Here is a 12215-nt window from a genome sequence, read left to right as displayed (position 1 = left end):
CAGGACTTGGACAAATAGAAAGAAATCACCAAAAATATTTTTTATCTTCGCTCGAATTTGAACTTATGATTTTATGGTTCTCATCCTTCATTGACTACAAAACCATGGGATACTCTTCTTGCTGCTTTAGCTAAGTAAATTTATAGTGTTACTACATAAAAATAAATTGATTTGAAAAAAATCATTTTCAAATTCTAGATACATGACTAGAATTAGACAACCACATTGCTCCATCGTATCTTAACTAATTAGACCAGTAAGAAAAATAATGATGATCAGCTCAAAAGATAATTAAACAACCACCCTCCTTGCTAGCTCCATTAGCTAAAAGAATTATAATTCTTGTAATAAATTAATTCATTTTAGCAAAATATAATTTAATATAACCTACTTTTAGAACAAACCCTCCTCATACCTCTCTATATAAGCTCTATACCACCTTATCATTCTCATCACAACCAAGCAAATCATACTCATTGAGCAATCAAGAAAACAAAAGCAATATTCAAGACTCAAAAATTTCTCTTTTTTGTTCCCTACTTGTTTTATCTCTTTAATCAAAATGGAGAAAAGTCACGAGTCAACCACGATTGAAATGGGAGAGACCAGCAAATTAGAAAGGAGAGGAAAAGCACCACTTTTGGGATCAACTCCTGCTATTGCTGCTGTTGTTGGACATAATAAGGGAGCTGCTAAAAACAAGAAAGGCATTGCTATTTTTGACCTCGTCTTGAGAATTGCAGCTATTGCTACTTCTATTGGTGCTGCTGTTGGCATGGGCACTGCTGGAGAAACTCTTCCTTTCTTCACTCAATTCTTTCAATTTGAAGCTGGTTACGACGATCTTCCTACTTTTACGTAAGTAATTACATTATCAGAATATATTTTTAAACCTATTTATGGTATATTTATAGTCCGCCTTATTTTCTTGTGATCGTGTCACTAATATCACCTTAATTATATGAAAGTCACTTATGGTCATTTTTTTCTACACTATAAATCTTAGTGGCGGAGCCACATTCAAGCAAGGGATGTTGACACTGCTTTGCCGGAAAAATAAAAAATATTGTTAGATATTTTTTGTTTATTTTATGTATATTAACTATACGCAATTGACTCTCCTTAACTTTTCGATATATATATCTAATATTTGCATGTATAATCAGAAAATAATTATATTGTTGCCTATATATTTTGCAGGTTTTTTGTGGTAGCCATGTCAATAGTGGTTGGCTACCTTGTCCTCTCAATACCTTTCTCCATTGTGTGCATTGCACGCTCCCATGCAGTTGTTCCAAGGCTGCTCCTCATCATCTTTGACACTGTAAGAACTAGTACTACTTATAACAAATATCAAACCCAAACTTGAATAGCAACTCTAAATAATTAAACTGATGATAAATTTCACAAATGATTATATAATCGAGGATAAATTTCACAAATTGACATGTCATCGAAAAATTGTACGTTGGTAAAACTATTATGATTTTTGTATTAAAAAATATAGTTATATGACTCTGGTAAAAAGAAAATCTTAGTTATATACCAGCTGTGAAATTTATTTAAAAAATCAACATACAGATATCTAATTTTCATTGTTGGTCACATTTTACAGGCCTTTGTCACATTGACAACAGCGGCAGCAGGGGCTTCGGCAGCTATAGTGTATTTGGCTCACAACGGAAACCAAGACGCTAATTGGCTAGCATTTTGCAACCAATTTGGTGATTTTTGCCAAACAACCAGTGGAGCAGTGGTGGCGGCCTTTGTCACAGTTGTTATCTTTCTTTTAATGGTTCTTCTCTCTGCTATAGCTCTTAAGAGACATTAAAGCTATAGTAATATTCACTTTGATCTTTGTATTTCATTCTTGTTACTTTTGTAATTTATTCCCTTGTCAAATGTGCTTCCTTTTTTATTCTTTTCTTTTTCTGTTATTTGGGTGGGGAGAGTGTGGGTATTGGTTTGTATTGTTGTGTTGGTGTTTGTAGCTTTTAATGAAGAAAGAAAAAAATTATAAATTACAATTGGTGAAGTATGAGAATTTCTGTTCCACTTGCAATTTTCTTATTAGACTTCTCTTACAATTTTTCTCCCAGTATATAAATTACTTGCCTATATTTCATTTTTGCGTTATCTATCCAACACAAATTTCTATCTAATTTGTTATTTTGAAAATTGCTTATTAAATTTTGATTTAATATGTTCTGACACATAAAACCAATCTAAATTTTTATTTATAAATTATGAACCTCTTTTCTTAACCCGATAATCAAACCGATAAGATATTGGTTATCGGTTATCGATCATTATCGGTTCGGTTATCGGTTTATTCGATAAAATAAAACAACTAAAACAGTTTCGCAATGTATAAAACTATTTCACAATGTATAAAATAGTTTCCGTATAAAGCTGTTTTGCTAAAACACTTTTATAAGATTTTAAGAACTGTTTGCTAAAACTCTTTGAAGAACTGTTCTATTACACAAGAATTTAAATTTAGTGCAACATCTAATAAAATAAACACTAACCAAAGTTTCTATCTTTCATTCTTCAACCCAAAAATATAAACAAAAATCCCAATATCAGTCAGTGACGGAAAAATAGAATATCAGTCATATTTTTACTTCGACACTTTCTGCAAATACAAGGGATCTAAATGAATAACAAATACAAGTGTTAGCCACGATGCACATGTTTGTGATGTAATTTTTGTAAATATCAAAAGAAAAAGTGAGAAGTTGAGTCACTATCCTTCGACTGCTTCGAAGACTGAACAACTTCATCAAATAGTTCTGCTAAACATAGAACTAATAGTTCTGCTAACAATAGAACAATAGAACTAAATCTGCAACAATAGAACAGAGTTAAACACTAATAGTTCAACACTTCAACTAATAGTTCAATACTACAATGCGACTAAAGAGTGAAGTGAAGATGCAACTGAAGAATCTGATGGATCTGAGAAATGAAGTGAAGATGAGACTGAAGAGTGAAAGAAAGAAGCTGAGAAATGTGCGTGAGGCGGAGAAACTGAGAAAGAATAAGGAAATCAAAGAGTGAACTATGAATTATGAAACCCTAGTACGTATATACTTAAGGGTAAACTAGTAAATTAGTTCATCCTTATTGGGTTATCGGTTTTACCCAATAACAGAATTGCCAAATCGGACCCGAACCGATAACCGAATAGAAAAAATTTAACCCGTTACCGAACCGTTAATCCAATAACCCAATACTGATAACCCAATAAATAATTAACGGTACGGGTTATCGGTTTTACCCGATATATGCCCACCCCTATTTCTTCATAATACTAGCTCTAAGTTATTATTTATATAGTACTTATCATTTAATTAAGTAGTTTCAAGATATTGCTGCTATTTCTGTTGCATATTACTACATAACTCTATAGCTACTTCATACAAGGAGACTTCAGGACAATGTCACGACTCGGATTTTCTACCCTCGGGAGTCATGATGGCGCCTACTAATGTGAGCTAGGCAAGCTGAATATTTAACAAATTACCTTTTTACCCATTTTATACTCTTTAACAATTAAAAACAATAACGTGAAAATTGCGGAAAATTTATAATAAGCGGAAGAAAAGCAACAGAATATCTTAACATGTATCCAAAATAACTGTTTGAGCCTCAACTACCCAGAACTGGTGTCACAGTTTCACAAACGATCTAAGAATACTACATACAAAGTCTGAAAAATAAACGATACACTGTTTCTGAATTAAGGAAATGAAACGGGAATAAAGGGATAGAGGGAGACGCCAGGCCTGCGGACGCCTGCAGGTCTACCTTGGATTTCCGCGTGGACTGAAGGCAGCCACCCAATCTACGGTTCAAAAGATGCTCGGGGATCTGCACACACTGCAGAGTGTAGTATCGGCACAACCGACCCCATGTGCTGGTAAGTGCCTAGCCTAACCTCGGCGAAGTAGTGACGAGGCTAGGACTAGACTACTAAATAACCTGTGTAGTTAATTCATATACAGTGGAAATAGAAACAGATAATTACAACTAAAGTTGGGCGGGGGAAACATGCTACGGGGAGTAACAGATAACAACAGAACGACTATATAGAAACATAAGAAATGCTCTAAATCAATTACCAGCAAAATAAGGAAATAGAACAACAGGCACACAAGTAATACCGTTGCAGGCGTGCAACCCGATACCATTACATATGATACCATTGCAAGCGTGCAACCCGGTCCCATTTCTTACATTATCGTTGCAGGCGTGCAACCCGCTCCCATTTCATATATCACCGTTGCAGGCGTGCAACCCGCTCCTATTTCACATATTACCGTTGCAGGCATGCAACCCGTTCCCATTTCTTTTATCAACACCAATCAAAAGAATCCCGGCAAGGGAACAATAATATTAAAACAAACATCCTGGCAAGGGAACAATAATGATAATAACATCTCGGCAAGGGAACTATAATGATAATAACATCCCGACAAGGGAACAAAAATGATAATAACATCCCGGCAAGGGAACAATAATAAAATTCTCATATAAAGCGCAATAAACCACACCGGAGGCATAATGATTGCAATTCAAGACTTACGGGCATGCTTGACACCGCCGTATAGATACTCGTCACCATGTCTATACGTCGTACTCCACAATTAACACGTAACAAATAAGACTCGACTTCTAGTCCCTCAAGCTAAGGTTAGACCAAACACTTACCTCGAACTTCCACGGCCAACTCAAACCTCAAACACCGCTTTTCCTTTTGAATTCGGCTCCAAATCAATTGTATCTAGAAATAATCGACTTAATAACATCAATAAACGCTGAACAATTCGACTCCAAGGCTTAATTATATATTTCCTATCATTCTTCCCAAAAAGTCAAAAATCGACCCCGGGCCCGTTTGGTCAAAACACGAGGTTCGGACCAAAACCCGATCACCTCCAAAATTCGACCCCGAAACGAGGTCTAAATACCAATTATACAAAAATCCCTAACTCTACCCCAAATCCCCAATTTTTCTACCCTTATGAACATGATTTAGGCCTAGAAATCTAATGGGTGTTAATGAAAATTGAAGAAAATGAGTCTAAGATTACATACCTATGGATTTGTGGTGAAGTTCTCTTTCAAAAATCGCCCAATTTGGAGTTTGGAAGAAGAAGTTATGAAATTTTTGGTGAATCCTGTTTTTGCTTCTGTTTTAAAATCACTGGACAGACCTTCATCGCGTTCGCAATGGGTCAGGCCCAATAAACTATCGCGTTCGCGGAGCTTCAGCCCCCAGAGCCTTCGCCTTCGCGTTCGTATGGACGCGTTCGCATAGGATAAAATCCCTCTCCCCTTGCCTAGGCCCAAAAGCCTTCGCGTTCGCAATAGCAGGCCCGCGTTCGCGAAGGGAAACACCCCCAAAGCTTCGCGTTCGCGTAGAAGGAAGTTTCCTTTAGCCTGACTTACCCTTGTCGACGCCCCCTTTTTCCCTCCCTCCAAAGAGCGAGAAATCGGGTTTACGACATTTAGGAAAGACAACTTTATTCCCGTTTGGGATTGGGTTTTTGAATTTAGAGAGTCGCCACCTAATGATTATAGTGCATTAGGACACTTTAAGAGAGAATTTGAGATGAAAAACCAGAGTTCGGGTAAGGGCTAGAGATTATCTCGAGGGGAAGGTGTTAGGCACCCCCCCAAGATCCACTAGTGTGGTTCCCGGCCATGCTACAATTGTGACTTTAAATGCAAACAACAAGTAGACAAGAAAGCATTGCAAATACGATGAAACCACTCACATAACAATTGCAAATAAAAAGCACGAAAGGATTTAGAAGTGCTGAAATCTGGAAGGAAGTAGTTTTATAATCACAGAAAGGTGTGAGAGAAAAGAAGGGGTCAAATAATTGATGCAAGCAACTTAAAAGAAGTAAAAGAAGCGGAAGTTGAAAATTGGACAGCTTTTAAAATTCTGAAAATAACAAACTAATAAAGGAGGGGGGGGGGTCCTAGGTTTATATATCACATGGATCATTTACACAACACCGGTATCCAATTGTACGCGTAGTGTTATCGTGTGATCATCATCTCCATGTCTACCTTTCCCACCCCGTTAAGGTATTAAAGCGAGGAATGATATCGTTACTTATTGCATGCTATTACCCGCCCCAATCCTATCAGTCCCGGAGGCAAATGGACTACTAATCCTAAAGGGAAAGGGGTTTGGGGCTTTTAGAAGTTTTCAAAGGACAAAATGCTAAGGCGTCAATCAAAAATACGTAATGCAAATAAAGGGGAAGCAGACAAGCAAACAGGGCTCAAATATGCCTCCATAAATCAGATAAAAGTCATAGAGTTTAGCATGTCTTACACGTACTGATTTGGTCTTAATTAAATAATGCGACGAGCGGACTGGTTCAACGCATATTTTTTAGACGGAAAGTCTACATTAGGCTCGCTCGAATGCAGTTGACTAAAACCGATCTGATTGATTAATTAATCATTTTGTCTAAGTGTTGGATAGAACTAGGCATGATATCTACTGATTTTAGAAATAATGCAAACTGATTATAGAAAAAGGTTATCAGTTTTAACATAACAATACGAGTTCAGCAGTTGACGTAGCTTCTATTCAGATTCGAGATTTCCTATAGGCATGCTCTCTATATGTTTATTGATTTTTGATATCTTTTAGACGTTAACAAAAGTCCTATGAACATGGTATCTATATGCAGCTCTTGTTATTAAACCTACAAACTATTTGCCTAGTGATGTTTATAAATGCAGAATGCTGTAGTCTATAGACCGTATTTTATAGAACAATTGGAAGTTAATCCTGTAGGCAGGATATCTATGCGCGGAGACGCAGAAATTATGAGTGAATCCTATAGGCATGATTTCTAGGTATGAGTTTGCAGAAGTTAAAAGTTAACCTATAGGCATGATATCTAGGCGTATGTGCAGAAATTAAAAGTTAACCCTATAGGCATTGTCTCTAGGTGTGAAATTGCAGAAATTAAGAGTTACCCTATAGGCATGATTTCTAGGTGTGAAATTGCAGAGATCATAACAAACTCCTATAGGCATGATTTCTACCCTTGGTGCATAAAAGTAAACCCCATCCCCCTTTTTACTAAAGTTCCTCGAGCTTGTACAAGTTATTACAACCCAAAAGAAATAAACTGGAATTAAAAAATACATCAGAAATCCTCAGCTACATACGAGCAGCCTAATCCAGACTTGAGGCCTAATAATATGAGATTGAGCCACTTCCGAGTTCCAGATTTCCAAGCCTTATCTCATCTAGGGTGTTTCAGAGATCCAAGGGATTTCAGGAACCCCAGGCAGTGCATACACCCAAGATGTTAATCAGAAAATTGAGTTGTGCAGTGTGGAAGGGCCAGCCCTTATGTGTCCAAGTTCAGAGGGAGCTCAAGGTTCCCAAGGCAAGGCTCACACAAAAGGGGAAGAACCTAAGTTCTAAGAGCATAGTGCAAGTGCAATAAGTGAAATGGGATAGGGAATACCCAGGCAGGCTGGTGGTCATGCCCAGCCATAAAGTAGACTGGCACACCCCTAACCAAACCTGTTGGCCAAACATTTAGAGAGTAAAGACCTACTGGAGGTCAAGCCATGGCCTGAACAATAATTAGAAATACTGGCAGGCCAAGGTTGTTACTCAGCACACACAATAAGGGAGTGGGGATGGGAAATTGACAAAGCTTAGGGCCCAAAGGGGTCCAGTTCATATCCATGGACAATGATTTCAGACATTGCCATGTTTCTGAACCATAACTTAAAGCATATAAAGGGATACGGGGGTTTGGGATTCATAAGGTAGCAAATAAATAACAAGTGACTGACAGGGTGCATAAATAAATAAACATTAATTTACAAGGGAACGTATTACAGCATGCCAGTAACATATTTCAACTACAGAAACATGAGTAGAAGTAGACAGGAATGACAAACTGGAGTAATCAAAGAAAACATATTGTTGTTGAGGCTTCAAAATTAACTAGGACATACTAGTAGAGAAGCAAAGTGCAGAAAGGTAAAGCAAACACAAGTCCACAGTCTAGCCTTGACTTTCAGCCGGCTAGGCAAAGCAACAACACAAGTAGTAGTAAAGAAAGAGAGAGTTCTAAGAGTAAGTGTGTATATTTTGAACTCAAGTTGTTCGTGTGTGTTCGTGTCTTTAAAGAAAAGAGGGTAGGGTATTTATAATTTTGAAAACGAGTGGAGAATAAGGTAATAAGTAAAGTTTTAACACAAATATGGAAACAATCACAAGTCAGAATCAATTAACACAAGACTTCCCTTTAATCAAGGGATTATTGTTCAAACGGGTACTAACAGGGTCAAGATAAGGAAAGAAAATCAGTCTTTAAGCAGAATGGTTGTTGCCATAAAAGGAGCAGTAAAATCATACAATAGGTGTTTAAGTCCAAGTACAAGAATGTAATTATTTTTGGAAAGGATCTGGTAAGGCCAAAAAAAGAGAAAGAATCAATTACCCCTTAACACGCGAGTAAAAATCAGAATTTCACAAAGGAAAAGTTTTGAAAATCAATCACGAGTTTGAGAATCAATCACAGAAGGGACTCAGTATATAAATGAAGTGCACAAGTAATAGACATGTGAGGCCAAGTTATGGCAAAATAACAGCATGTAGTAGTAACTAAAAAGAAGACATTCGAAGCATGATAGTCAAGTTTCAGTGTTTAACAATAGAGAAGAAGATCAGAAGCATGCAAAGAGTTGAGTGGAAACCATAGTTGAGTTTGATAGGTAGTAAGAACTCAGAACCAAAAGAGTCACATGAAGAAAAGAGAATTGAAGCACATTGCAATTTCAATAGACAAGTTGCACAAACAATTTCAAAGAAATCGAATAGTCCCCAAAGAAACTAGGGTTTTCGAAAATCAATCGAGTTTAGAGGAGATAAGCAGATAAACAAATAAACAGATTCAGAGTCTCGGATAAACCCCAAAAATTAGGGGTTTCACTATGCTAACTCAGATATAGAAGAAAGGTAAATCAAGCGAATATTAACAAACAGAAACTCAAACAAAATCCCAAAATTAGGGTTTTCAACATGCTAACTCAGATAAAAATAAGGTAAATCAAATGAATATTAACAAACAGACTAAGAAACTCAAAGATCCCAACAATTAGGGTTTTCAACATGCTAACTCAAATAGAAATACAACACAAACAAAACACAGTAAAACATGTCGAGAATCAGAGAAGAGATTCGAAATAACTTAACATGAAACCCTAGTTGAAGAATAAAGAGTTTCTGAAAGCAAAAAAAATTAAAGAGACTCGAGAAAAATGCATAGAAGGTTCACACACACATAGATCCGGAGCAGATCTAGAAATAAATCGAAGGAACCTTAGAGATTAAGGTTTCGTAGGAAACCCAAATGATGAGAAAGGCTTTGGAAACCATCGATTTGAGCAGGAAAGTCAAACTCGAATAGCCATGACTGGCCGGACAAAGGTTGAAGACGATCGGAGAACAGTCATCGAGCAAAGGCTTGGTCGGAACCCTTCAAGATCTGGTCATAGGACCTTTAGAAAATGAGCACGCAGAAGCCATGAGAGGCCAGTATAGGCCTCCGATGAGCCTGAGAAGCCATAGATTAGGGTTTCAGTGAGAGGTGGCGGCTAGGGTTTGAGGTGAGATTAGAGAACGTTTCAGAGACGAGGGGTTTCAAGGGCGGCGTTTGGTAAGAAATGATTAGGGTTGGGTGTGGTTGGTAAAATTAAAAGGAAAGAATGAAGGGTGGCCGTTGATCATTTAGATCAACGGCCTAGATTGAATGGGAGCCGGGCGGATCGGATAAATGGGTCAGGGGTTGGGTTAATTTGAAATTGGGCTGGGTAATTTTGAACTTTGAAATTGGGTTAATTGGGGTTGCCAAATTGGCTATAATTGAAATGCAATTGAGGCCAAATCGTAAATAGCCAATTTTTCCTTTAAATTTTTTTTATAAAATAGTAATACATATTTTAAGAGCAAATTAAAAGTATTGGGTAAATGAATATTAAATTAATTTAAAAATACTAGGATTAATTTTATAAACATAAAACGCTATAAATTACAAGATATGCTATAATTGCAATTATATGCAATTTAGCTTTTAAAATACCAAACAAATTTGTAAAAATATGCAAAAATTACCTTAATTATATTTTGGTGCAAATGTGAGAATAAAATGAATTATTCGCCAAAAATGATAATTTTGGGAATAATTATTGGATTTTGTTGTACTAAAATAGGCAACAAATTGGTTTTAAAAATCATTAAAATGCCAAAATTCTTAGGTGTGCTTATTGTTACGCGGCGCCTTCCTGAGATTCCTTGGAAGGGCAACGTAAGGCTAGGCAACTGATGTCAGTGCAGTTGTTGTCCGTCAACTGAGGTCCCCTCCGTACGCTAGACGAGATTGTCAGTGCCGTACGGGAAAACCAATATCAAGAGCAATTGAGAGAACAGAAATGAGAATTCAGAATGAAAGAAAGCTTGATTGCATTAATGAAAGCTATTACAGAAAAGCAACGCGGTGTAGTACAGAGAATTGCTTGCTTGCTAGAAAGTTTTGATTGCTTGATCCCCCCTAATAGTACTTAAAAAAAATAATCCAAAGTTACAGGACTAGACTTGATTAAGCTAGAGAAACATAATGGAAGTACATGAAATAAAACTACTCTATATTTACAATGAAAATGACTTAGTTTTCTATAAGGCAGCAGCAGGTCCGTTGTCAGCAGCAGTGTCTTTGGCATCACGGTCTGCGCGCGCGGCGCTGTTGGCTTCTGCCTGCGGCTTGGCGCTCGCGAGGGATATCGGTGGGGCGACAGAGGCACCTGCGCGCTTGTCACTTGGCGCGGCCAAGACCACGGGGCCGTCCGTGGCGCTAGGCATTGGGAGGTTCGCTAGGACGCCACGGGGCGCGCCCAAGGGGTCATGGAGCATGGCTGGAAAGCCGCCCATGACATTATATATGCACCAATATGCTATTTTGGAAATATTTGGGTATAAAAAATACTTAGGGAAAAATTGGGTATCAACAACCCTTCGCGTTCGCAAGAGTCCTTCCGCGAACGCGAAGAACAACATACCAGAACACCAGAAACTGAAAACCTGCAACTTTTCCTAAGTTCAAAACCTTCCGAAACTCGTCCGAAACTCACCCGAGCCCTCGGGGCTCCAAATCAAACATGCATACTAGCTCAAAAACATCATATGAACTTATTCGTGCGATCAAATCGCCAAAATAACCTCTTAAACAACAAATTTACTATAGAAATCTAAGAAAAATCTCAAAACTTTCAAAGTAGGAATTTTCACAACTACGGGTCCGAATCACCTCAAACGACTTCCGTTTCTTACCAAATTTCACAGACTCATCTTATTTCACATATAAGACCTGTACCGGGCTCCGGAACCAGAATACGGGTCCGATACCATCAAATTCTAAATGCATTTCATTTCCAAAACTCATAAAAATTTCCAGAAAATAATTTTCTTTAAAAATTCATTTCTCGGGTTTGGGACCTCGGAATTCAATTCCGGGCATACGCCCAAGTCCCATATTTTTCCACGGACCCTCCGGGACCGTCAAATCGTGGGTCCGGGTCCGTTTACTCAAAATGTTGACCGAAATCAACTTAAATGCATTTTAAGTCAAAATTTCAACATTTTTCACAGATTTTCACATAATAGCTTTCCGGCTACGCGCCCGGACTGTGCACGCAAATCGAGGTGATGTTGAAAGAGATTTTTAAGGCATCGGAACACAGAATTCATTTTAAAAAATGGATACATTTAAAGATCAAGATTGATATTGCTTCTCATTTCAAATGATAGATTTATCATGTCGCTCTTGTTTATACATTAGACGAGTAAAGAAACTATGTGTCCTTATCGCTTTTAGTATGAACACTTTATTTCGAGTATAAAAAATACGGACGTAAAATGAATATCTACATCTGATTTAATGTGAGTTATGAGTATTTATTTGATATAGAAATTATATGACAGGTGACATTATAAATTGATCAATTGCGATTTAAGTTACATTCACTATTTCCAAACTTATAAAATATTGCGATTTATGATTGCAATTAGAAATCGAACCTGTCAATTGCCAAATTCGAATACGACTTAAAAATCGTAATTACAAATACGACATTTAAAATCAGTACACCAAAAGCTT

The 12215-nt window shown here is 37.2% G+C and overlaps 1 protein-coding gene across 1 annotated transcript; it reads left to right on the top strand.

The window, feature by feature from the left end:
- The first annotated feature begins 457 nt into the window (after positions 1 to 457).
- Positions 458 to 2038, top strand: LOC109237741 (casparian strip membrane protein 1). The gene is made up of 3 exons (XM_019404096.1): positions 458 to 858; positions 1201 to 1324; positions 1616 to 2038. Exons 1-3 carry the CDS (start codon positions 563 to 565, stop codon positions 1829 to 1831), a joined length of 636 nt encoding a protein of 211 aa, XP_019259641.1. The 5' UTR covers positions 458 to 562; the 3' UTR covers positions 1832 to 2038.
- The last annotated feature ends 10177 nt before the right edge of the window (positions 2039 to 12215 follow it).

Source organism: Nicotiana attenuata, unplaced genomic scaffold (assembly GCF_001879085.1).
Source record: "Nicotiana attenuata strain UT unplaced genomic scaffold, NIATTr2, whole genome shotgun sequence".
Classification (NCBI taxonomy): domain Eukaryota; kingdom Viridiplantae; phylum Streptophyta; class Magnoliopsida; order Solanales; family Solanaceae; genus Nicotiana; species Nicotiana attenuata.
This window is presented reverse-complemented; position numbering and strand designations above follow the sequence as displayed.

Coding starts and splice junctions, on each gene's coding strand:
- LOC109237741 (XM_019404096.1), top strand. CDS start 563: ATGGAGAAAAGTCACGAGTCAACCACGATTGAAATGGGAGAGACCAGC. Junction 859..1,200: donor GACGATCTTCCTACTTTTAC/GTAAGTAATTAC, acceptor TATATTTTGCAG/GTTTTTTGTGGTAGCCATGT. Junction 1,325..1,615: donor TCCTCATCATCTTTGACACT/GTAAGAACTAGT, acceptor CACATTTTACAG/GCCTTTGTCACATTGACAAC.